Source organism: Mirounga leonina, unplaced genomic scaffold (assembly GCF_011800145.1).
Source record: "Mirounga leonina isolate KUSES-001 unplaced genomic scaffold, KU_Mleo_1.0 Mir_151, whole genome shotgun sequence".
Lineage (NCBI taxonomy): Eukaryota > Metazoa > Chordata > Mammalia > Carnivora > Phocidae > Mirounga > Mirounga leonina.
In genome coordinates this window covers 64,942,406-64,968,995 of record NW_023270377.1, presented here as the reverse complement: position 1 = coordinate 64,968,995, position 26,590 = coordinate 64,942,406, and the positions used below count along the sequence as shown (strand labels likewise).

The 26,590-nt window shown below is 36.0% G+C and overlaps 1 protein-coding gene across 1 annotated transcript in view; it reads left to right on the top strand.

Moving 5' to 3' along the window:
• SCN2A (sodium voltage-gated channel alpha subunit 2) overlaps nt 1–9,993 on the top strand; it is an 83,766-nt gene extending 73,773 nt beyond the window's left edge. Inside the window, exons 24-27 of the mRNA XM_035007867.1 lie at nt 2,553–2,690; nt 3,052–3,156; nt 6,689–6,959; nt 8,798–9,993. Coding sequence (XP_034863758.1) covers nt 2,553–2,690; nt 3,052–3,156; nt 6,689–6,959; nt 8,798–9,993 — 1,710 coding nt within the window. The remainder of the gene's footprint in view (nt 1–2,552; nt 2,691–3,051; nt 3,157–6,688; nt 6,960–8,797) is intronic.
• The last annotated feature ends 16,597 nt before the right edge of the window (nt 9,994–26,590 follow it).

The window sequence follows — 26,590 nt, the reverse complement described above, 5'->3', positions numbered from 1 at the left end:
TAATGGTGGAAAAAAACAAACAGAAAACTTTACAGTGTTTCTCTCTGGGAAGTGAGATTTTGTGATAGAAGGAACGGGCCTTCACAATCTGCCTTAGACACCTCAGCACTTTTGAAAATTTTGTACAGTTTTCATTAATTTTTCACTATTTAACAATGGAGGAGGAAATCACATTTTAAAAAAAGAGATTGGCTTCTGGTATATTGTCAGAGCATAGTAATTAAATTCGAAATGTTATTTTCCTAGCACCAATAACCAGGTGGTAACTGAGAAAGAATTCCTGAGTTGCTGGGTTTTTTTTTTTACCTTATTAAAAAAAAAAGAGAGAGAGCAAGCATGAGAACTTGCATTGTATCTCTGTGAGTACTATCAGGAATCCCAGTCATGTGCTTTTTTGAATAATACTAATAACTTACTACTTATTACTACTCACTCTGCTAAGGGCTTTCTTACACAATCCCATTTAATCTTAAATAACAACGTTATTGTGTGGTTGATAATTAACTCCATTTCACTATTGAAGCAAAGAGGCTCAATGCGTTAAGTGGTAGTACATGTTTTTGAACTCTGACCACAAACAATGGGCTCATAACCACTTTCTTGTACAGTAGTTTCCTACCTGCTTTGAATAATTCATTTAGAGTTCTCTCTACCTTCCTTAGCAGCAGCCTGATACGCAACTTTCTTTTGGTTTCTTCCTTAGTAACTTAGCGGACAGTAGCTACATAACTCCTCAGCGTTCAAGCATTTTACAAATGATGAAATCCAAGTGGACACTAAAATTATGAAAAGTTGCTCGCTCTTAATCTCAGTAGTTATCAGAGAAATGCAAATTTAAACCACAACATGGCGTTAACTATACATTTACCTCATTAGCAATATTAAAAAGTATGACAATACCAAGTATTGTCAAAGATAAAGAGCAATAATAACTCTTATGCAGTGCTGACGGGACAAAATGGATAAATATTTCTTTTAAAAAGTTGGGCATTATCACATTATTCAATAAAATTCAAGATCTTCTTTAACCTTGCAGTTTCATTTTTAGCAATGTATCCTACAGAAGCTTGTGCGCAGGCATAGCAGAATCTCAGCATGAGAAAGAACATAACTTTTGGAACTGGCAAAAAACTGGAAACAACTCAAAAGTAGTAGAACTGGACAAATGATTGAATGTTATACAATGATGAAATGATATATGAATACAGCATACATAGCAATGTGGATGAATCTAAAAATATAACAGTTATAACAAATGTATCCACTAGACAAAATATAGACAAAACTAATCTTACTGTTCAAGAATGCATACTTAAGTGTTAACTCTAAAGAAAAAGTGAGGAAAGAATTACCATAAAAGTCAGCATAATGATCGCTTCTAGCAGGGATTATAGAGTTTATATTTGGGAAGGATGCAGCAAGAGTTTCTGAGTTCCTGGCAATGTCCTGCACCGTGAGATTCACTTTATAACAATTTATTACTACATTTTACACTTATGTGCTGTGCACTTTTCTGTATGTATTGTATTCAATTTTAAAATGTTTAAAAATATCATTTTATATCACTGTTCACTGTATACATATATAAATGAAATAAAAGTCTCATCAAAGAATAGGTACTTTTACAATATTTCTAACATTTTCCATTTTACTCTTATTTCATTAGAAAAACATATCATGTTTGGCCTTTACCCTCTAAATTGATTTCATGACACAATGGGTCATTACCTGTATCCATTACCACCTGTGACTGGTTAACTGAATTGGTTAGAACAATATCCTTTGAGACCTGAGCTATAGATTACAGCCAAAGCTCACACCAACTGTCACTCTTTTTTTGACCAAAAGTGTGCTGGGCAAGACAAGGCATCATTGTTACAGAAACTGTGCCTAAAGCCCACTAAGTAGGATGAATCTATAGAATCATTTTCAGAAGGGCATGATCCTACAGATGTACCCATATCCACACATACAATAATAATTCTAGCCTGTGAAAAGAAATGTGTAATAGAAATCAAACCTTTACACTCAGCTATTATAATAGGCCAGGCACTATTTCTTTAAGCACTTTTCATATATTAATATATTTAACCTTCTCAACCACCCTATGAGGTTAAGGTTCTATTATTTCCATTTTACAGTTGAAAAAAACCAAATCAAAGAGACTAAATCTTAAAGATTTTAACATGAAATAGTGAAACTCAAACATCTCTTCTGCAGGAAGGGGAAATCCTCACTTTGCATGCCCTGTTGGAGGACTTCGCCTATAAGGGAAAGTGCATTCATAATCTAGAAATTTATTGGGTGAAATTAATTTTAATTATCTAGACTTTTCTATTAATTGTTTCACTTTGTCAAGTCAGTGAGTGGTCTTGCAGGACTCTTCAATAAGCAGGTTAGATTTGATGTTTCATAAAATCTGTTTAATGTTTGATCTTTTTTTTTCCCATTCCCAGCAGTTGAGATATGCTTTGAGAATTGAAAATTAGCTGATGTCTTTTTTATAAAACAAGTAGTAGTTCTAATAGTTGTCATTACTTAATATTTTGTAGGTAGAATTACAACCCAAGTATGAAGACAATCTGTACATGTACCTTTATTTTGTCATCTTTATTATTTTTGGTTCATTCTTTACCCTGAACCTATTCATTGGTGTCATCATAGATAACTTCAACCAACAGAAAAAGAAGATAAGTATACTAAAACTTCATCTTTATTCTAAAATGTTGACTAAACATCTCACACTGGTTCTTTTTGGCTCTAAAATGTAATCAGCTATATAAAATTCTGAAATTGTTTTGAGATATTTAATCAATTGTAAGTTTTTAAGTAATTGTTAATTCAGATAGCATGTTTTGATATTTTCAGGATAGAAATATGACTGATTAATACAGAATAATTTATAGATTGAATCCGTGCATCTATCTCTGTAAATACAAAGATTGGCAACATTAGATAGCACTTGGAAGCCAATTTTCACACAACTAATGAGATGGGTTTTATAGCTAGCAAAGAACATGATTTTAACAAATTTTGTTTTTATCTCTTTACTTTGGAGGTCAAGACATTTTTATGACAGAAGAGCAGAAGAAATACTACAATGCAATGAAAAAACTGGGCTCAAAGAAACCACAAAAACCCATACCTCGACCTGCTGTAAGGATAACATGCTTTCATTCCCAGCAAGATCTATGTTGTTTATCACTTGCACAGTCCAGATTGCCAGATACTAGTATTTTTATGAATTTGCAGAACAAAATTTTTATCTTAGCCTAAGTATATGTGTTTTATATGTATATCATATGCATAAAATATATAATATAGGTATTATAAATAAACATAAAATATATGTAAATAAAAAATTTCAGACTTATATGCCAATAGTATTACATAGGATTGATGTCATTGAGGAGCTTCTAATAATGTAGAGAAGAAAACATATGCATACATACATTGTGTGGAAATATTGAATGTTCACAGAGTGCAATTAAGACCAATTGGATACAATCTCAGGTATTGGTACATCTCAGATATGCCCCATTTTCTGTCCAGCTCTGGTGATTAAGTGGAATCATTAATGAAACAAGTGACAGGTTTTGTTTTCTTTTGGTTTTAAAAACATTTCATATTTTCCCCTAGCATCTTGCTTCTAAATCTGATAACATCATTCTCTTCATGAATTTTTATGGAGATTCCAATTGTATATTTGCCAATAGCTGCTTGGTTGCTGCAGAAAATTGTTGTCAGGAGGTGAAGAGCCCTTTAAGAGAAGGGCGGTGCTTGTGTGAAGGCCCTGAGGCAGGAAGGCCAGTGAGGCTGGAGTACAGAGAGTGAGGGCTCATTGGGATGTGTTGAGAATGAAGAGGTTAGGTTGGGCCAAATTTTTCTGAGCTTTGTAGGACATGTTCAGAAGTTGTCTTTATTCTTAGAGCAATGGGAAACCATTGAAGGGAACCTGGTCATTTTCAGTTTTGTAAAGATCACTCAACTAGTATTGATAGGGGCAATGTGTATGCTTTGTAGACTTATTTTGGAGCTGTTTCAGAAATGAGAGGTAGCCTGAACCACAGTGGTGTGGAGATGAATAAAAGTGGATGGATTTGTGAGCTGTCACTGGAGTGAAATTAAAAAGTTTGTCTATTAATTGAATATGGGAGACAAAGAAGGATCCAACAAAGAGAACCTACAAGTTTCTGCCATACACACTGGATGACTAGTGTCATGCAGGATATGAAGAAGGGACATGCATGGAGAAAAAAATTGGAGATGCTAGCTTGCAGAATCTGGCAATCAAAAGGAGATGGGGGAAGAATGAATATTTAGAAGTAGTAAAATAAAGTTTCTTAAGATTTGGAGAGAGGTTTAGGTTTGAAGCAAAGCAAGAGTTCTGGAGAAGAAGAGTGTGAAGAGAGGGAATATAGAATAAAGTCACACATAAGATGTGGCTCAAGAATAGAATGCTCTAGGTTAGAGTTAGAAGTAAGAGGGACTGGGGCGCCTGGGTGGCTCCATCATTAAGTGTCTGCCTTCGGCTCAGGTCATGATCCCAGGGTCCTGGGATCGAGCCCCACATCGGGCTCCCCACTCTGCGGGAAGCCTGCTTCTCCCTCTCCCACTCCCCCTGCTTGTGTTCTCTATCTTGCAGTCTCTCTCTGTCAAATAAATAAATAAAATATTTAAAAAAAAAAAAAGAAGAGGGACTGAGTCCTCTGATGAATATGGAGTAATATATAAAAAGATATATGTGGAAAGTCAAGATAATATGAAATGCAAAAGGAAGTAGAAGAGTTTCCTTACACTGATTTTGATGCTCTCAAAAAAGAATAGAGGGCAAAAGAATAGAATATTTTTGAGAAGTTTGGAACTATCCTGGAGCAAGTGAGGGATAATAAAGGATTCCTCATCATCGTCAAGGGACAAGATGAAGTGAGAGAACATAAATCTTTGGTGAACAAGACTGCCAGGGTTATGTAGCTTCCTCCAGCATATACTACATCCTGGGATTTAAATTGGAGATAGCGATTAGTGACTGGGGATTGGAGTTGTACATCAAAGTGACCCACTGGAAAACTACACAGGCAGAAAATCTAAGGAGCTTTTTATTGATAAAAAGCTTCTGATTTTAAGCAGTTTTGAACCTACTACACTCTAGGTGCTATATCTATGAGAAAATGACACTGCTCTGTCCTGGCAGAGCCTCCAAATGACTAGAAGAAAAAATTAAAATCAAGTAAGAGCAAACCATTTGCAATACAGTGTCATCAGTTTTATGACAAATGTAAACAAAGTTTTCTGAGGACACAGAGTGCTTAAAACTTAAAATTGAATTCAAAGTCACCAGAGAAGGAGTCAGAGAAGTCTGTTTTAGTACAAGGAGACAAGATAAAATGATACAGTAGAATTCTGCAAATTTTATCAGAAGGGTAGAAATAAAAGAAACATAGCCAGACTTGGAAGGGTAAGCTACAGTAAATAAGAACTAAGAAGGAAAGGTTTGGAACTGGAATTAGACACATTTATCAAGTTGAAGGAGGCTCTTGAAGGACAGACCCAGCTGAAGCAATAGAAGTCCAGTCCAGCAAGCCAGATATCTACTCAGAGAAAGAAAAATACAACAGACAGGTGGTGTTTGATGTCCAAGAATTTCCATAGGGAGTAACGGATGTCTCTCAACTGGGAGAGATCAGAACACTAGTACAGAGAATCCAGATGGATAAACATGTCAGGATCTGGGGAAGTAGCCTGTGAAGTGTATAGGTAACAGACCATCAGTGTTTCTAGTTAAGAAAGTAGAGGACAGCCTCGTGGAAGTTAAGTCAAGGCTTGAGCCCTAGAAAGCCTGAAATACCAAGCAGGTATTCGGTATAATACAGGTAAATGGTACAAAACAGGGTCCAAACTAGCAGAACTGGTAAGGTGAGGACTTAATTTCATAAACAAGACATAAAGCCAGTTAGTGCTTGGCAATAAGGTCCAAACTGAATAGGGCAAAGCCTGAACATCTGACTGTGGACTATAACTTTAAAAGATTATTATATTCTTACAGAAGAGTTACCCACATTTAATTTCACCAAGCTTTTCCTTATTGCAAAATCTGGCATAACCATAGATCAGTAATCAAAGCTAAGGCATTAACCTTGGTACAATACCATTTAAATAAAATGCAGAACTTAATTGGATTTCACCAGGTGTTCCACATATGTCTTTTTTCTTGGACATAATTTTTTAAAACATCTTCCCAGATGAAACTTAAGATGCTCTGGCTTTGGGGAAAGACGATAAAAGCAGAAACTAGAAAAAAATAAACATGAGAGAAAAAGCCGGAGAAGTATTTATTAGTTCTTTGAAGTTTACTTTGATATGCACCTCCAATACAGGGGATAACAAAGATTTGTTATAGTAGCAAATATTGGCTGTCTGTCGTACACATGATGATGTTATGGGCACTGAGAATACAATAAGTGGTTCTTAAAGTCAGTTTATAAAATCTGATATCATGAACAGTGTAACTAAAATACATTTGAAAAAATTTGCATATGCCAATATACAAAATGTTCTTCCAAGTATTAAATAAACATGGTGTGTTTTTATAAAAGCTACATTTTCATATTGCTATGTTAAAAGCAGATAAGTCAAATTTGATTTTTTTTTATGTTCCTAAGTGAATTTTACATATTTCTTGTTCCAGAACAAATTCCAAGGAATGGTCTTTGATTTTGTAACCAAACAAGTCTTTGATATCAGCATCATGATCCTCATCTGCCTCAACATGGTCACCATGATGGTGGAAACTGATGACCAGAGTCAGGAGATGACAAACATTCTGTACTGGATTAATCTGGTGTTTATTGTTCTGTTCACTGGAGAGTGTGTGCTGAAACTTATCTCTCTTCGTTATTACTATTTCACCATTGGATGGAATATTTTTGATTTTGTGGTGGTCATTCTCTCTATCGTAGGTAAGAAGAGATGTTTTACTCAGTTAAGGAAGTTAGTAGTAAAAATTTGTTTAAAACTTTGGAAGTGTTTCTTCCTAATCTTTCTCATTCATCCCAAAATTTCAGATAAAAGCCTAATAGTCCATTCTTCAGTTTGTCATTTCTCTTGTTGCATGCTGTGCATGAAATGATGTGTAAAAAAAAAGATTTTATATTTTTCAGCTTTCATTTATCATCTTGTCTCATTTCAGAAGACAATAACTGCAATTTGTCATAACACTCCTATAGTCACTCAGACTCCTGTGGTATAGACAAGTACTGCTTTGCATAAATAATTCACACACACACATACACACAAAAATTATTAGAAGTAATCAAATAGTCCAGAAATAAGCTATTGATAATTGGAATAGTTTGCGTGTGTGTTTACATATATTCACACATAAATAAGCTTCATCCTACCTTTGGATTCAGATAGTTCCTATGGTTTGTAATATTCTTTCTCCAGAAGTAGCCATTTTGTTCAAAAAACTAAAACAGACTCATTTTCATTAATACATATCAAGTGGTTAGGTATAGGGCATTAAATGAGGTGCTGGCAGTAAATATCAGAGATTTAAGGCAAGGTTCTGCCTATTTGAGAAAAGAAAGCATACATAGAGGGAAAAAAATAGTATTCCACTATTTATACTGCTTTCTGTGGTGGACTAGAACACTGAAACAATATGCCACTCTGATCCTCACAATAGCGCTATGAGGTGGTCATATAGTGATTAAAGGATGAGACTCTGGAGTCATACAGATCTGGCCTGGAGCTTCCCTATTTTCACTACTTACCAGCTCAGTGACCAATGGCGAGTTACTTCCAATTCCTGCCTTTCCAGGGAATATTTCTGTAAAGCGTTACTGTGAGAATTAAATGAGATTATGTAAGTAGATGCACTTAGTAGCATGCCTAGAACAAAGAAAAGGCTCAGAAAGTACTAAGTTTAACAAAAACAACAACAACAAAAGTAGATACTATCACCATTTAGTGATGTGGAAAAAAAGAGATAGGATTCAGTCACAAGTATGTCTGTCTCCAAAGCCTGGATTCTCTCCTGTCCATCATTCTTGCCACCTTCCAAATAAAATGGATCATAACCATCTCAAGATAAGAACTCCCATATTCCAATCGAAAAATCACAAGCCATGTCCATTAGTTCTTATGCCAATACCAGAACTGGTACTTTTTTTTTTAAGATTTTATTTATTTATTTATTTATTTATTATATACTTTATATATTATTATATGTAATTTATATATTTATAAATTATTTATATAATAATTTATATATTATTTATTTATTTCTTATTGACAGAGAGAGCGGGAACACAAGCAGGGGGGAGTAGGAGAAGGAGAAGCAGGCTTCCTGCTGAGCAGGGAGCCTGATGTGGGGTTCGATCCCAGGACCCTGGGATCATGACCTGAGCCGAAGGCAGACGCTTAACAACTGAACCACCCAGGCACCCCAGAACTGGTATTTTAGAACTACAAATCCACTCCTTTGGTTGGCCACCATATACTTTGTGACATCTTTAGGCCTTCAGTGGTTGAATCTTTCAATAGATGCTTTTCTTGAACTAGGAAAAATGACCACTGAAACCTCAGTTAGCATAAAAGGGTTAATGTTATAACACCAAACATCAGTTTCATTTTGCTAAACAAATACTGCAGATTGTGTGTGTATGTGTGTATGTATACCTAATTCTTACGTCCACATTTTGTAAAACTAGTGATTATCTAATCCATGTAAATTTGCATTCACTGCTATTAAATATAACACTATTTCTTGTTTTTGTTTCTTGATTTTCCACAGGTATGTTTCTGGCTGAGCTGATAGAAAAATACTTTGTGTCCCCCACCCTGTTCCGAGTGATCCGGCTCGCCAGGATTGGTCGAATCTTGCGTCTGATCAAAGGGGCCAAGGGGATCCGCACGCTGCTCTTTGCTCTGATGATGTCCCTTCCTGCCTTGTTTAACATCGGCCTCCTGCTCTTCCTGGTCATGTTCATCTACGCCATCTTTGGAATGTCCAACTTTGCCTATGTCAAGAGGGAAGTTGGAATTGATGACATGTTCAACTTTGAGACCTTCGGCAACAGCATGATCTGCCTGTTCCAAATTACCACCTCTGCTGGCTGGGACGGATTGCTAGCACCTATTCTTAATAGTGGACCTCCAGACTGTGACCCTGAAAAAGATCACCCTGGAAGCTCAGTTAAGGGAGACTGCGGGAACCCATCTGTCGGGATTTTCTTTTTTGTCAGTTACATCATCATATCATTTCTGGTTGTGGTGAACATGTACATCGCTGTCATCCTGGAGAACTTCAGTGTTGCTACTGAAGAAAGTGCAGAGCCCCTGAGTGAGGATGACTTTGAGATGTTCTACGAGGTTTGGGAGAAGTTTGATCCCGATGCCACCCAGTTTATAGAGTTCGCCAAGCTCTCTGATTTTGCAGCTGCCCTGGATCCTCCTCTCCTCATAGCCAAACCAAACAAAGTCCAGCTCATCGCCATGGACCTGCCCATGGTGAGTGGGGACCGGATCCACTGCCTCGACATTTTATTTGCTTTTACAAAGCGTGTTTTGGGTGAGAGTGGCGAGATGGATGCCCTTCGAATACAGATGGAGGAGCGATTCATGGCATCGAACCCCTCCAAAGTCTCCTATGAGCCCATCACAAGCACTCTGAAGCGCAAACAAGAGGAGGTGTCTGCTATTGTTATCCAGAGGGCTTACAGACGCTACCTCTTGAAGCAAAAAGTTAAAAAGGTTTCGTGTATCTATAAGAAAGACAAAGGCAAAGAAGGTGATGGAACACCTATCAAAGAAGATATCCTCATTGACAAACTAAATGAGAATTCAACTCCAGAGAAAACCGACATGACGCCTTCCACCACCTCTCCACCTTCCTATGACAGTGTGACCAAACCGGAAAAAGAAAAATTTGAAAAAGACAAATCAGAAAAGGAAGACAAAGGGAAAGATATCAGGGAAAGTAAAAAGTAAAAAGGAACAAAGAATATTCCATTTTGTGATCAATTGTTTACAGCCTGTGATGGTGATGTATTGGTGTCAACAGGACTCCCACAGGAGGTCTATGCCAAACTGACTGTTTTTACAAATGTATACTTAAGGTCAGTGCCTATAACAAGACAGAGACCTCTGGTCAGCAAACTGGGACTCAATAAACCAGGAAAACAGCATTGACAGGAGGTTTCTGTTTTCACAACCAGCTGACACTGCTGAAGAGCAGAGATGTAATGGCTACTCAGACTATAGGAACCACTTTAAAGGGGGGAGGGAAGTTAAATTTTTATGTAAATTCAACACGTGACACTTGAGGATAGTAATTGTCACCACTGTTTATGATTTAACTGCCACACCTGCCATATTTTTACAAAATGTATGCTGTGAATTTATCACCTTTTTTTTTAATTCACAGGTTGTTTACTATTATATGTGACTATTTTTGTAAATGGGTTTATGTTTGGGGAGAGGGATTAAAGGTAGGGAATTCTGCATTTCTCTATTGTATAACTGCATATATTTTAAATGAAGGCATGCTGCACTTCTCATTCACACATAAAAAAAAAATCACATCACAAAAGGAAAGAGTTTACTTCTTGTTTCAGGATGTTTTTAGATTTTTGAGGTGCTTAAATAGCTATTCATGTTTTTAAGGTATCTCATCCAGAAAAATTTTAATGTGCCTGTAAATGTTCCATAGAATTCACAAGCATTGAAGAATTGTTTTATTTTTACATAATCCATTATATGTACATGTATATATGTATATATGTATATGTGCGTGTATATACATATATATGTATACACACAGAGAGACACACACACCATTACGTAGTCATTCAGAGTCCTGGCAGCATGACTATACCGTTTTTGATAAGTGTCCTTTGGCATAAACTAAAAATATCCTATCAATCCTTTTAAGAACCTGAATTGACCAAAAAGCACCCCCCCACCACTTTATAAAGTTGATTCTGCTTTTTTCCTGCAGTATTGTTTAGCCATCTTCTGCTCTTGGTGAGGTTGACATAGCATATGTCAATTTAAACAAGAAAAGTCTGCTTTGTAAATAGTAATTTTACCCAGTGGTGCATGTTTGAGCAAACAAAAATGATGACTTAAGCACAGTATTTATTGCATCAAATATGTACCACAGTAAGTAGAGTTTGCCAGCTTTCAACAGGTAATATGATGTAATTGGTTCCATTATAGTCTGAAGCTGTCACTGCTGCATGTTTATCTTGCGTATGCTGCTGTAGCTTATTCCTCCCACTGTTCAGAAGTCTAATATGGGAAGCCATACGTCAGTGGTAAATTGAAGCAAACTGTTCGACCAAGACCTCATTCTTCATGTCATTAAGCAATAGGTTGCAGCAAACAATGAAGAGCTTCTTGCTTTTTATTCCTCCAATCTTAACTGAACACTCTATGGTGAAAAGCCCGACTGTACGAACATGTTGCAAGCTGCTTAAATCTGTTGAAACTATATGGTTAGAGTTTTCTAAGAAAATATAAATACTGTACAAAGTTCATTTTATTTTATTTTTCAGCCTTTTGTACATAAAATGAGAAATTAAAAGTATCTTCAGGTTGATGTCACAGTCACTATTGTTAGTTTCTGTTCCTAGCACTTTTAAATTGCAGCACTTCACAAAATAAGAAACAAAGACTAAGATGCAGTGTAGGTCTCAGCTTTTTTATTAGTACTGTAAACTTTGCACACATTTCAATGTGAAACAAATCTCAGACTGAGTCCAGCGTTTATTTGCTTTCAAATAGTAATGCCTTATCATGGAAAGAGGCTTAAGGAAAGATCAGTTGATATTCTTGGCATTGCTTGGATCAGATGTTTCCACCTAGTCTTTTTATTTAGTAAATCGTCAGTCTTTCCCAGTGTTTGTTTACCCAGATATATCTTACTCTTATTGACCCGTATGGCATTAGAACTGTATCAGTTATGATCTGGGACCCAAGTTTGTTTGTTTGTTTGTTTTCTCACAAAGCCAGGTAGTGAAATTATATTACCAGTTACAGCAAAACATTTTGTTTTTCTTTCACAGGCAACATTAAATGTAGATTCTTTATACTAAAGCTATTGACTTGTAGTGTGTTGGTGAAATGCATGCAGGAAAATGCTATTACCATAAAGAACGGTAAACCACATTACAATCAAGCCAAAAGAATAAAGGTTTTGCTTTTGTTTTGTATTTAATTGTTCTGTCTTTGTTTCTATCTTTGAAATGCCATTTAAAGGTAAATTTCTATCATGTAAAAATGATCAGAAAAAAATATAAATGTAAAGAATACACATTAAATATAATAATTCATCTTTAAATTTTTTCATGGAATGGAAGTCAATTAAGAAGAGTGTATTGGATATCTAGTTTTAATATTGGCCAAAAATCTAGATATAGTATTGGGTAGAGTACTGGAAAGTTACAAAAATTAATAAAAAAATTGACTAACATTTTAAGCTGTGTGTCCTTTCTCCTTCCCGTCTACTGTTTTGTTTTGTTCTCCTTTTCACTTTAGTTTCTTCCCTATGTATTTTTTTTTAAGACTTATTTATTTATTTGACAGAGAGTGAAAGTGAAAGAGCAGAAGAGCGGCAAGCAGAGGGAGAGGGTGAGGGAGAAGCAGGCTCCCCACTGAGCAGAGAGCCCAATGCGGGGCTCAATCCCAGGATCCTGGGATCACGACCTGAGCCAAAGGCAGACACTTAACCAACCACCTGAGCCACCCAGGAGCCCTTCCTTATGTATTTTTGATCTCCTTTCCTATATACTTTTCCATTCCTTCCTTTGGCTCGTGTTTTTCATTCAGGATACTTTTCTTGTTTCTTTTCTGTTCACCCAATCTCTTTATTAATTACATTCTGTAGAACAATGGCTCTGTGTGCCTAAACCCCTAATAATTTGTTGTCACTATAAAAAATCCGTAGAATGGGGTGCCTGGGTGGCTCCATCGTTAAGCGTCTGCCTTCAGCTCAGGTCATGATCCCAGGGTCCTGGGATCGAGCCCTGCATCGGGCTCCCTGCTCGGTGGGGAGCCTGCTTCTCCCTCTCCCACTCCCCCTGCTTGTGCCCTCTCTCTCTCTCTGTCTCTCTCTCTGTCAAATAAAGTCTTTTTAAAAAAAATCCATAGAGTATTATTATACTCATGTCTACAATTTCCTTGACAAAAATTCTAAGTGGGCTTAGATCTCAACTTTTCATACCATATTAACAAAACCACAGATTTGGTTTTTCTACTTAATTATGAGCAGTTTGGGAAATGTTTCTCAATTCTGATTGCTTATTAGAATTATCTGAGAAGCTTTTTTAAAAATGCCAGTGCATGGACCAAGACCAGACCAATTGAACTCGTATTTCTGGGGATGAGACTTAAGCATCAAATTTTTTTTAAGGCTTACCACTGATGCTGATTCGTGAGTTAAAGCCAGTGTGTTAGGGTCTCTATCCCCAAAAGGAAAAAATATTTTACAGAAAATGCCCCTTTCCTGTTTCAGAGTTTCATTATATAATTCATTGCGTATAAAATAAGGCTTCCAATATGGTGGCTTTTGAGGTGTTTATCTTGTAGTGCAAGGAATTGATATTGATCTATTTATATATCAGGGGTTCTCTTCTAAGACTATAGATGGTGAAAGGGAATTCTATCAGTATTGTTTTTAAGAGCTTTTTCAAATTATACACCCACACAACATGCACCCCAATTATTCCTAGTGCATACTGGGTTAGGTGAATATGCAGGTGGTTTGGGAAACAGTATGGATTCATAAAATACTCTTTCAGGTGAATCCTGCATGCCCTGTTGGGTAAAAACCATTAATCTGGACCAATGAGGGATAGTCCACAAAAAACATACATTCAGTTTGTCATTATCAAGTCACAAATCTAAAGAGGAAAGACTTCCATTCTCTACTTTATTCTGGGGCACCTCTCATAATCACATGTTCTCCTCAGTTCTTTATAATACAGATCGATTTACAAAAAGAAGAGAGGAGAAAATAAGAGGGGGGATAAAAACACAAAGAAGGAAAGAAGGGAAAACAACTGGGGGAAGTGGAGGGAGGAGAGTATAAAAATGGGAAGGGATGCTTTATAAATTATCCTCTGGAAAAAGGTCCTGCTGTTAATATCTACAGCAATAGTGAAGGAAGGGGGAAAGAAAAGGCATAGGAAAAGAAACTTTGCTTAATCATCAATATGTTAGATACGCAATGCAAACATGTTTCTCCTCTCTTTTTATTTTTTTTTAAAGATTTTATTTATTTATTTGACAGAGACAGAGACAACGAGAGCAGGAACACAAGCAGGGGGAGTGGGAGAGGGAGAAACACGCTTCCTGCAGAGCAGAGAGCCCGATGCGGGCTCGATCCCAGGACTCTGGGATCATGACCTGAGCCGAAGGTAGCTGCTTAACGACTGAGCCACCCAGGCGCCCTCTCCTATTTTTTTAAAGAAAAAATACCTTTGAGAAAGGTGAAGAGGACATTATGCAACTAAATGTTAGAATGATTGCATCAATAATGGGTTTTTTTTTTTCTGTCATCTGAACTAAATAAATATTTGAGTGTCTACTACATATTAACTTTGTGATAGGAGCTGTGAGATCAAAGATGAAATTAAGTGTCCAAAAGAAGGGTATAGCCAGAGGTGAAGAACCTTGAATGTCATGCTAAAGAGCCTGAGGTTTATTCTGTTGGCAATGAGGAATGATTGATTGCTCCAGAGCAGTACAATGGCAGGGAAATTAGATATATCTGTCCCTATTTAATTTGATAGTAAGAAGACTACACTGACCATTCTTTCTGCTAATATTTCACAGAGATCTCATTTTCCCATCTCTTTATTTTTAAAGATGTCTGTGTTCTTATCTTTTGGTATATATTTTTAAAAGAATATACATAGATTAAAAAAAGACTAACATTTTCTGTTAATAGCCTATCTTAATCTACTTGTATTTATTTTAAACACAGATTTATTTGATTTTATTTTTATTACCTTATTCTGTGCTTTTTATTTGTCAAGTTTTTCTTTTTTCTTCCTTCCCTTTTGGTCCTTATTTGCATTAATTTTGTTGTTTACTCTCTCTCCCACATCTGTACTGGTTTGTAAGCTACACATCTTCCTCCCTCTCTCCCTTCTTCCCTTCCTTCCTTTTCTCTTGTTTTTTTTTTTTTTTTAATTTTTAAATAAGTGATTGCTCTTAAATTTTAACATGCATACTTAACTAGTGAAATAAAATCAGCAGTTGTACCCTTATATGGAACAATGAAGTTCTCTAAACTCCGTACATATTATTGCCCACTCTTGATATGATTTTTGTCTATTATTTTAATTCTACTTTGTCTGACGCCCAACATATTAAACAATATTATTGTGAATTTGTTTAGTCAGTGCTTAGTTAGACTTACTCACTTGTTAATCTTTCCTAAAATATGTTTCTCCTGTCTACTTCTTCATTTTTGTCTTCTATTTCCTTCTTTTTTAAGATTTATTTATTGGGGGGGAGGGGCACAGGGGGAGGGAGAGAGAGTCCAAAACAGACTCCACCCTGAGCACCTGAGCACAGAGCCCGACTTAATCTCACAACCCTGAGATCATGACCTGACCGGAAATCAAGTCATCGCTTAACTGACTGTATCACCCAGTGCCCCCTATTTCCTTCTTGAAATATATAAGGAATTCTAGTAGTAATATCTGTGGGTAGCAGACTCTTTTTTTCTTTTTTCTGAAAATGGCTTTATTTCAGCCATATTTTAAAAAATATTTATTTATTTTAGAAAGAGAGAGGCAGAGAGAGCATGAGTGGGGGGAGGGGTGGGGGAGAGACTCCCAAGCAGACTCCCCACTGAGTGCAGAGCCCCATGTGGGGCTCAAACTCCCAACCCATGAGATTATGACCTGAGCCGAAATCATGAGTCAGACGCTTAGCCAACTGAGCCACCAAGGTGCCCCCAGCCATATTTTTAATAGAATAGTTTAGATTATAATTATTTTGGTGTTTTTTTATTTTTTGAGTCTATTTATGAAATTACTTTTATTAATATGCCTCAGAATTTATGCTAATGTAATTTGAGGATTGGCATATTTATTAATATCTATAATTCAGAAAATTTCAGGAAAATCCCAGGAAAATTCTCAGCTTTCAGCAAACAAATATTTCCTCATCCTGTATTCTTTTATTTTCCCCATCTGGAATTCCTGAGGGTTATATGTTAAATTTCTAAATATTTCTCCCATGTTTTTTACTGTCTCTTTCTTATTTTTAGTGTTTTTTTCTGGGTAATTTGCCAGCTTTTGGTATCAGGATAATGCTGGCTTCATAAAACAAGTTAGAAATTGTCCATTTCTGAAAGAATTTCTGTAAGAGTGGAATTATTTCTCCCTTATATATTGATAGAATTCATTTGTAAAGCCATATGGAACTTGAGTCTTTGTGGGAAAGTTTTTAATTAAAGATATTTGTTCCTTTAATAGATACAGGGCTATTATGATTTTTCCCTTTTTTTGTTTTGGTAAGTTGCATTTTTTTAAAAGAATTTGTTCATCCAAGTTATTGAATTTGCTGCATAAATGGTTCATGTAATTCCATTATTATGCTCTCAGTATCTGTGGCATCACTAGTCATATCTCTTTTTTCCCTTCTAGTCCTGAAAATCTGTAATTTATCTTTTTCTTGATTGGCTTATTTAAGGATTCTTCAATTTTATTAATATATTCAAAACACCAACTTTTGGTTTATTGATTTTCTTTACAGTTTTTCAGTTTTCTATTCATTGATTTCTGCTCTTTTCAATTCGACTATGATTATGTTGTTTGATGTAGGTTTTTAAAATCGATACTCATCAACTTAAAGAAAATCACTGCAATTAGGAATTCTAAGAGTTTTCAAAATCATTAGTGCACACTGAACTTTATTAAATTTTTATTGTACCTTATTTAGACAATCATATTATTGTTATTATTCTTTACTTTGGTGTTATGGTAAATGGTATTGATTGCTTTTAGAATGTTAATCCTAATTATTCTCCTGGAATTTGATCCAGTTTGGTCATTTACATTATCATTTTCATATATTGCAATATTTAGCTCTTTAATATTTTGTTTCATATTCTCACATCTACATCTGTGAAATAGCTTGGCTCACAATATTTCTTTCTTTTAACGTGACTGTTAGGTTTAGATCATAGGATTATGGTTTGCTCTTAAAACAAGTTGGGAAAAGTTTTCTCCTTTTTTGTCCTCTGTTAGAGATTAAATAAGATAGGTGTTAATTTGTCCTTAATATTTGGATGACTTATGAAGTCTTCTGAGCCTGATTTGCTTCTGAGCCTGATCCAATTTTTTAATCGTGTATTTATTTTCTTTAATAGATAGAGGGCCATTTAGCTTTGCTGTTTCTTCTGGTTTCAGTTGCCATAAAATTATTTTTTTCTAATATTTATTTCAAATAAGATTTCAATTTTATTCACATAAAGTTACTTATTACTTTATATTATCTTTTAAGACTCTGTAGGATCTGTAGTAAAGACCTTTTTCCCCTGATATTAATGATGTTAATATTATATTACATTGTATTATATTATTATATATTAAGAACCAAATTTTGGCTTTTTTAATCTTCTCTACAGTATGTCCTTTTCTATTTCATTATTAATTTTGGTTGCTTTTATATTTATAATTTCCTTACTTCTATTTCATTGGTTCTAATTTACTATTATTTTGTAAATTATTTAAAAAATTTCAGCCTTTATTCTTTCTTTAGTAAATGCACTTAGGCTAGGCTATAAATTTCTCTCTAAACATGGCTTTAATAACATTCCACAAATTTTGTTATATTTTATTTTGTTACCATTCAGTTAAAAATGTTTTCTAATTTCTATTGTGATTTCTTCTTATTTGATTAGAAATTTAGAAGAATACTGCTTAATTTCCAAATATTTGAGGAATTTTTTAGATATGTTTGTTTTGACTTATAATTAATTTTCCCTTTGTTCAGATAATATAATCTGCATAATTTTAATCATTTAGCTTTGGGGGGACTACTTTGTTATTGCAATGTTTTATATATGTTTAATAGATCAAGCTTATTGATCATGTCATTCAAATTCATCTTTATTGATTTATTGTCTGTTTTTTCTACATAAATACATCACACATTTTTAATTGATAAATTTTATAATCTATTATTGAAGCCAATCTTTAGGGGGTAAGAGTAATTATCACCCCATGCTCAATTCTAGAAAGGCTTCCTATAAAAGATTGAATTATTAGAGGGAACTATGAGTGGGCTTATAACTATTGCCATTATTCTCCAATACTAAAAAACATTCTCTTGTAATACCAACCAATATTTTAGGAAACCATATTCTGATGTGTCTTGTTTGGCCTTTTTTGGTGGTTCCTCAAAAAGTTAAACACAGAATTACCATACAACCCAGTATCCACTCATAAGGGATACACCCAAGAGAAAAGAAAAAATACGCACACACAGAAATTTGTACACAAATGCTTATAACAGCATTACTCATAACAGAAAAAAGGTGGAAACAACCCAAATGCCCATCATTGGATGAATAGGTAAACTGTAGAATATACATACAATGAAATATTATTCAAAAATAAAAAGGAATGAAGTACTGATACATACTACAACTTGAATTGACCTCAATAGCATCATGCTAAATGAAAGAGGCCAAAATAAAAGGTATTGTATGATTTATTTTATGTGACATATCCAGAATAAGCAAGTCCATACAGACAGAAAGCAGGTTAGAGCTTACTAGGGGATGCTGAGGGCAGAATAGGGAGTGATTACTTACTAGGCAGTGTTTTCTGAGGCTATTTAAAGGTTTTGAAACTACAGATAGGTTGTGGTTGCACAACATTGTGAGTACACTAAATGCCACTGAATTGCACACTTTAATATAATTACGTGAATTTCCATTTCAATGAAAATTTATATGAAAAAAAGTTAATATTATTGCAACACTACCCACTAGGGGGCGCTACTTCCATTAAGAAACATGACTAGCATTTTTTTTTTTTTTTTGGTGGAGTAGGAGAGTTACCTTTGCAGATTATTTTGTGCTTATTTTGCATCTATTTTAGATGTGAAAAAATAGAAGCAACTGTACCTTTTGGAAACATTTCTGGAAAACAATGTTTTACATTTGAATGCATCTCTTTAGGAAAAAGCAGTTTGTGAAGCATCTTTATTAAGAAAATATTTCTTTCCTTGAACATTGAAGACTTCATAGTTGAAAATTCAAACCAACACAAATAAATTATGAAGCCCAAAGAAATGGTGAATGGAAAATATTTCAGAGAGTCACATGAAACTAGATGAACAAAATGTCCAAGTACAGAGTTTCAAATAACTTTTCATTATTACTATAAGTACTTGAGAGGGTCTTGAAGTGTTTGTCCATATTTTCATGAGCACAATAAAATCTGGTTGTTCAACTCAGCCCATGTCTTAAATTCTTTCTCTAATTAATGAAATAATTCATAATTTATTCATTAATAAAGCTATATTTGTTGAAGTAGTATCAGGAATAAAATAATTAGACCATAATCTCCCTGAGCTACTGTGGCCAGGGGTTTTAACAAAGTCACACAGGAAGGATCATGCTTTCACATGTGTAAAATATTTATTTTTAGTTTGAACCCACACAGTAAGTTACTCTTCCTACAAAGAGAATGTTCTGCTATTGTAAACAACAGATCCCAATTGTGGCAGAGAAAAATTAGCCCAAAAAAACATAGTCTCCAAAGCCAATCTGATTCAAAGCATTCTAATTAGTACCATATAACATTGTACCACCATTCTTGGGTTAATTTGTAAGGTCAGCAGTCAGCATTTTTCAAGGCATACTAACAGGAAGCAAAGCCTTCCTCAGAATCAGCTGATAAAGACTATACTCTGAGCAAAATCAGAATGGTCTTGCTACTAAGTCCTCTGTGAAACAAGAAACAGACATTCCAGGACAGACAGTCTGGGATAAAAATCAATGTGGGGCTTGGCAAGAGAATCTAAAAATTCACAAACATGAGCTTAATCATAAACCTTTACTTAGAAAGAAATGGAAATATGTCAGAACCTACTCTATAGTCAATATATAAGGCATATATAGATTTTCCTAAGATGCTTCAATTCAGTCGTTCTAAAACCCAACAAATGAAATATCTTTTTGTCCTTTCCATGGAATAACTTTAGAAATTGTTATAGTGCATTGGTTTTCAATTGCCGAGTAACAAATAACCACAAATATGGTACCTCGAATAACACATGTTTGTTATCTCACAGTTTCTATGGGTCAGGAGTCTGGGCACAGTTTACCTGGGTCCTCTGCTCAGGGTCTCACAAGACTGTAGTCAAGATATTGGCCAGTACTGCGGTCTCATCTGATGCTTGGGGGCCTCTTCAAAGCTCATGTGGTTGTTGGTAGATTTCAGTTCCTTACAGTTACAGAACCCATGGTGGCTTGCTTCTTCAAGGCCAGCAAGAGTCTTTGTTGTTTCAAGTCTCCACATTCACTGTAATGGCAGATGCATATCATTATACATTTGTCCAAACCCATAGAATGCTAAACACCAAGAGTGAACTATAATGTGAATTATGGACTTGGGTGATTATGATGTGTCAATATAGGTTTATCAGTTATAGCAAATGTACCACTCTGGTGTAGGATGTTGATGATGGGAGAGATTATGCATGTGTAGGGGCAAGGGGCATATGGAAAATCCCTGTACCTTCCTCTCAATTTTGCTGTGAACCTAAAACTGCTCTAAAAATAAATAAATAAATAGATAGATAGATAGATAGATAGATAAATAAAAGTTTTTAAATAAAATTAAATCAATTGGGTATCTTTATCACATATGCAAAATTCCTTCACCTTTGCCACATCTCAATGGTTAAAAACAAGTCGCAGGTTCTGCCCACATTTAGGTAAAGGGAATTAAATCAGGGTGGCAGAGCTCAGGGGGAACGGCATCCCTCTAGGTGTGTCTGCCACATATAAAGATAGCTGAACTGAATGAAACCTGACTATCCTAACCAAAATTATATTGCTCACAGAGGACAAGCCAGGAAGAAAGTACCCTCTTCTGCAAGCCTCTTATCGTTGTAGAATAACGAGGCTGATTTCTCTCTGGGTGATACATATATCACACAAACAACAATTAAAACCAGCCATCACTCTTCATCCTTCACACCAGCACATTCATTCATTTGCACTCCAAATAAACTATCTTTCTCTATCAGACAAGGACCTAAGCATTGACAATTGTTTTCCCTTGTCCAGAGGAAATTTCCTTTAGAAGCATGCAGCCTGAATTTTTTAAATTGTAATTAAATCTCTACCAATAACTCAAAAGAAAAATCAAGTAGGCTTACCTACTAGAATTTACCCAGTCATAATTTCTAACTTACTCAGTAGGTAAAGAATCCCTGAGGCATTTGTTGACTTTTATCCTATTTTTTAAAATGCACAATGATTCATTCTCACACCACTTAACTTTGCACATGACTATTTCTAGATGGGACTGAAATGATCTGGCATCCAGACATTGGTTACTGCACTAATGAAAAGAAGTGGCTAGTCTACACAACTCCTTGCCTGAAAAATCAGAACCTCAGGGAGAAAAAACAAAAAAGAGGTATCTTAAATCTCAGCTACAAACAAACAGGGGAAAGTAACTAGTAAATGAACACTAAGTAAAAAATGGTAAGCTTGAAGAGTCTTCTGTGAGGGCAGTAAAGACCTTGAAGAAATAGACATTGGAGAAAGTTTGCAGATCCTGCAATCCTGCAATCCTGTCTGCATGATCTTGAATAATTTGTTAGTTCTGGGAGTGATTTATGGCATTTGGAATAATTATCTGAAACTGAAAATCTAATTCTTACTTGAGGGCCATTTGTAAGTACTGATTTTAGTTGCTAGAAATAATAAAGCAATGAAGTCGATCAATAAGTAAGTGTGTGTTTAAGGCCTGTTACATGCCCAATACAGGGCTAGGCTTTGTGTTTGATATGAGTCCTGATCTCCTAAAGAAGGGGTCAGGATATTGAGGAAGTCTTGTCACCAAAGTTGGTTATCATTTAGGTATTCCATGACATAATGACTTGCCACAGAATGGCTTGTTGCAGATTAATACTGGTGTTTTTGTCTTTCTACAAGTGGCGGAATGTCTAAGAATCCAGGTGGCTACTTTCAGGATGGTTACTAGCCATAAAGACTTCAAAGCATCTTGGCGCCTTTGGAAGGCTTTGATGTCAGTTGCTCAAGATTAATCAGTCATTTGTGTCAAAATTAGGGAAAGTGCCAGGGTGCTACCACCCCCATGTAGACAGTAATACCAGGAAAACAGCAGGTGCTTATTAAATATTGCTGTGAAATTACGTGAATGACAATCTGTATATAGCCTTTCTCAAGGGTTCAGGACAGCTTGGATCTCGTAGCAGTCTTTCCCATGAGAACTGCCCCCAACTCATACCCCATATCCCCACAGACTGGTCATTTGTCAGGCATTCTTCCAGCTCTGCCGCCTAACCTTTCTGGTCACAGTGGATGAAGGATGTAGATCTAGCTGGATCAATCAGATTCTCTTTTATAAATCTGAACTTAAGACATAGAGATTGGTATTTGAAAATTGAACTATTTAATGGTGGAGCTAGGAAGACTCTATTTCTTAGGATTATTTTTTTAATCATTTCTTTGGATTCTATGAAATGTCTTTTCAATAAATCCTCTTTTTATGCATTTATTTTTGTTTACTTTGAAGATTATTTTTACGTTCAACCTCAGATGTTTCAAGTAAGATTATCAGTGGGCTTTTGAAATGTGCCAGAGGCCAAAGAAAGGAACACGAGACATCTGTGGGTGAATTACCTTATTTCCTCATTTTTCTCACTTCAAGCATGAAACTTATTAAGCTTAAAACTTTTAAGAGTATATAATAGCTTTTCTCTCCATCCTCATATTACAAACTCTTAGGGATGCAGCAGGTTTAAACTCCGTTACATTTATTTTCTGGAAAATGTTTTTGTATCAACAACAGCCCCCAAGCTTGAAGGGGAGGAGGGAGAGAGAAAGGAATATAAATTTATAATTCTCAGGAGAAATAGTTTAACATGAAGAAAGTGACAGATGCATTGTAAAGAACATGAAGAGATTCAGTAGAATTGAACATGTTTGTCGAGCATTTGGTAGAGGTTTTCTATTTATAAGCTGGAGTTTATAAATTGTCTGACTCTAGTTTGTTTCAAAATACATATGATATTAAATGAACATATACATAGATTTAATAAGATATAAATAAGTTTGTATCTTATGTCAATTTTTATGAGAACCATGAAGAACAAAAGGTTGCAAAATATTATGTATAAAACTTCTTAATGACTAATATTATTTTAAAATTTCTATAACTTAAAATCTGAGGCTGCTTTACTTCTTTTTTTCTTGGATATTTTTATTACACTTTTCAATATGCTTAAAATATTTTATAAGATTCATATATTTAAAATATACCCTCTGATGAAACTCATCTGCTTTAGAGTGCACACAGTTTGATTAATAATATATTGTTGGTTTTTACTCTCCCTTGCTAAGAAATGTAAGTTCAGATAGGCTACAGAGAATGATTAAAAACTAAAAATTGTATATATTGATATTTTTAAGTTATTACTGTAGTTGGGAGTCATTGGAATAGCAGTTCCTAATATCACAGAAGTGCATGCCTCCCCAACCTGCCACATCGCCATGGGCTACGTGGGTCTGTCTGCCTCCGTTCCTGCTTTACCCTCACTGGTAGCAGCACTCCCTGTGGTTCTTGCCCAGTCTCACTCTACAACTCTTTTACTGACCACACTTTAGCTCAACACGGAAGATTGATTCAAACCTCCTGTTGTCATCATCTCTCATGCCAAACAGTAGTGAAAGGCGGCAGGATGTACATTTACTCATATCAATGGACAAGAGCCCAAACCTCAGAGTCAGATCTTATCACCACTGGGTAACCATCCTGATACACCATTGCTACTCATCAGCAGCTGAAAGGCTGAATAGGCCGAATTCCATGGGAAAGCTTGACTTCCTGCTGTGAATAGGTGAGGGTAGCTCTTCCAGTTAGGTAATGCAAAACATGATGAGAAATAAACTGTTCCCTAAACACTCTAGGTCTGATGTCATGTCCTCCTGGGGTCTTCCTGGTGTCTCATTTCCTAAAACACCAATCAGGTGTCCACTTCTTGACCATCTAGCGTTATGCTTCTCCATGAATCAGCCCTCCTGGTGTCCAGGATTTTGAGCCCACATGATCCCCCTATGCATATGCATTCCACTGAGAGGAGCAGGGGAGATTGTGTAGACCCCATATGTCTGGAGCTTAAAAACAGAGTAAAAGAGAAAAAGAGACTGAGGTTTGTTATGGGCAATGGCTCAGAGCTGGTGAGAGATAAAATATCAGAAGAAAGAGAGAAATATAGAGTGACTTTTACCATCAAAGGCGAAGAAGCTTGAATATTGGTTTACCATCTTCTTTTATCTTCCTGAGGATAATTTCTAGTCACTACTGTTAACTCCCACAGAAAATTTTACCAGGAGGCAGCATATCTCTACCATATTTCTTGAGATTTTTCTTTCATAATCATATTTGCTCCTTACCTACCAAGAATTATGGCGATAATTATAACATTATTAATTACTATCTATAATAATACTACTACTTTTGTTATATTTACTATTATTATTAACCTTAATTGAACCTCGCTATGTACCAGACATTCTTCCAAGTAATTTACATGAATTGTCTCATTGACTTCTCTCATCAAGTGTGTGTGTGTCTGTGTGTGTGTGTGTGTGTGTGTGTGTGAATAATGTTCTCCCCATTACCAATGGAGAACTTGAGACCCAATGAGATTGGGTAACTTGCCTAAAATCATAGAGCTGAGTAGTAAAGCCAGCATTTGAACCTTTGCAGTGTGATCCAAGCTTTTAGTCACTGAGATATGTGGCAGATATGAGCTTGACTCAACCCTCTTTTATATCCGAACAGCTTCTTAACTCCCTCAGTGGCTCCATCCAACCAGACAGGTCAAAGTATGTCTAAAGCTTTTCCATGTCCACCAAAGTTAACAGCCAACATCCTCCTTCAGGATGAACTATCCTAGGGAAAAAAAAAAATTTCTTGCATCAAGTGTCTTTCTAACTGTTTGATCTTTTGAGTAGTTGGGAACAAGGAGGGTTGAAATAGTGAAACAACAGAGGCCTGCTTTTGGATTCACTGATTCATTCAACAAATGTCTGAATGAGCACTTTGTTTTGTATCCTAGGGACTGAGGGTCACCAGTGAGCTGGCTGCTCCTTTATTTGGGTCTGTCTGTCCTAAACCCAGCATGCTTCCTGAAGACTGTCTCTTAAAAGTGGTTTTTGTGTCAAGCCTAAGACATAGAGCCACATAAGAACCTAAACACTAGAAATGCTTTACAAGCTATGGGATTGAGAATATTTAAATAGTACATAACACCAAAGGGAAAGAAAAGAACATCCGATTCATATCGGCAGCCAGTGAAAAGGGCAAAATGGCTTCGACATGTCATGATGCCAGCCATCCCAAGAGAAGTCTATTTGTGTAAGTCATGGAATTAAAGCCATTTTTCTGCAGAAGGCTGGGTGTTCCTGGCCACGACTGCACACTAACTGAGCTAGTCCCATGTAATCTAATTGCAGGGAGTTTGAGACAGCTCCTCAAAGGCAGCTATGGAATTAGGGAGATGATAGGATTAACTGGACCCGGCAGTAAAGCCACAGACCCAGCAATAAAGCTTCCAAGGGAGGTGGTGATTTAGCCTGCATCATAGTGGCTCTCCTCAAATGTACACTGGGTGGAGGCCCCTGAATCCGTTTGTGTTCTAGGGAAGAGCAAATTGTAAATTAAAATGGAAATTCCCTAACTTCTGTGAAATACTGGTACAAGAAATAGTGCTTTAGGATCCCTCTAATATACCACGTCTCCACTGTACACATGCCTTCCCAGACGTTCCATCGCTTCACTCTCGCCTGACTTTGGTTCTATGAGGACATCTCTGGTGCCACATTGTGGAGCATACCCAGGGGAGCAGTGACAGAGATAACGGTTCCTGCAAGGGGAAAATGGAGGACACACAGTACCTGTAGGTGTAGGGGTGGTGGTGTCTGTTGGTCAGGAACAGAAATCATTTAGAGTACCTCACATTGCAGGAGTTTAGTAAAAGGATACTTGTGGCAATAAGGGAAGCAAGTACCCCACAGGAACTCAGGAACAGCTGAATGGTTGAGGCTTCATGGAATGGAACACAGTCAGGTAGAATTATCTACACTGTGTTAGGGTTCATTTACTGAGACAGCATTCGAGGGCAATTCGGAGACTTACCTCTGCTCCTGCGGGCCTCCAGAGCCAGCTCGTTCATCTCATTTGTAGCTTATCTTCACCTCTCTCATGGCTCTTGTGGCATTTGCCACAATATGGCATCCTGGATATCTTCTCAGCTTCTGTTCCCATATATTCTGCTCCTGCAGATTCTCTCT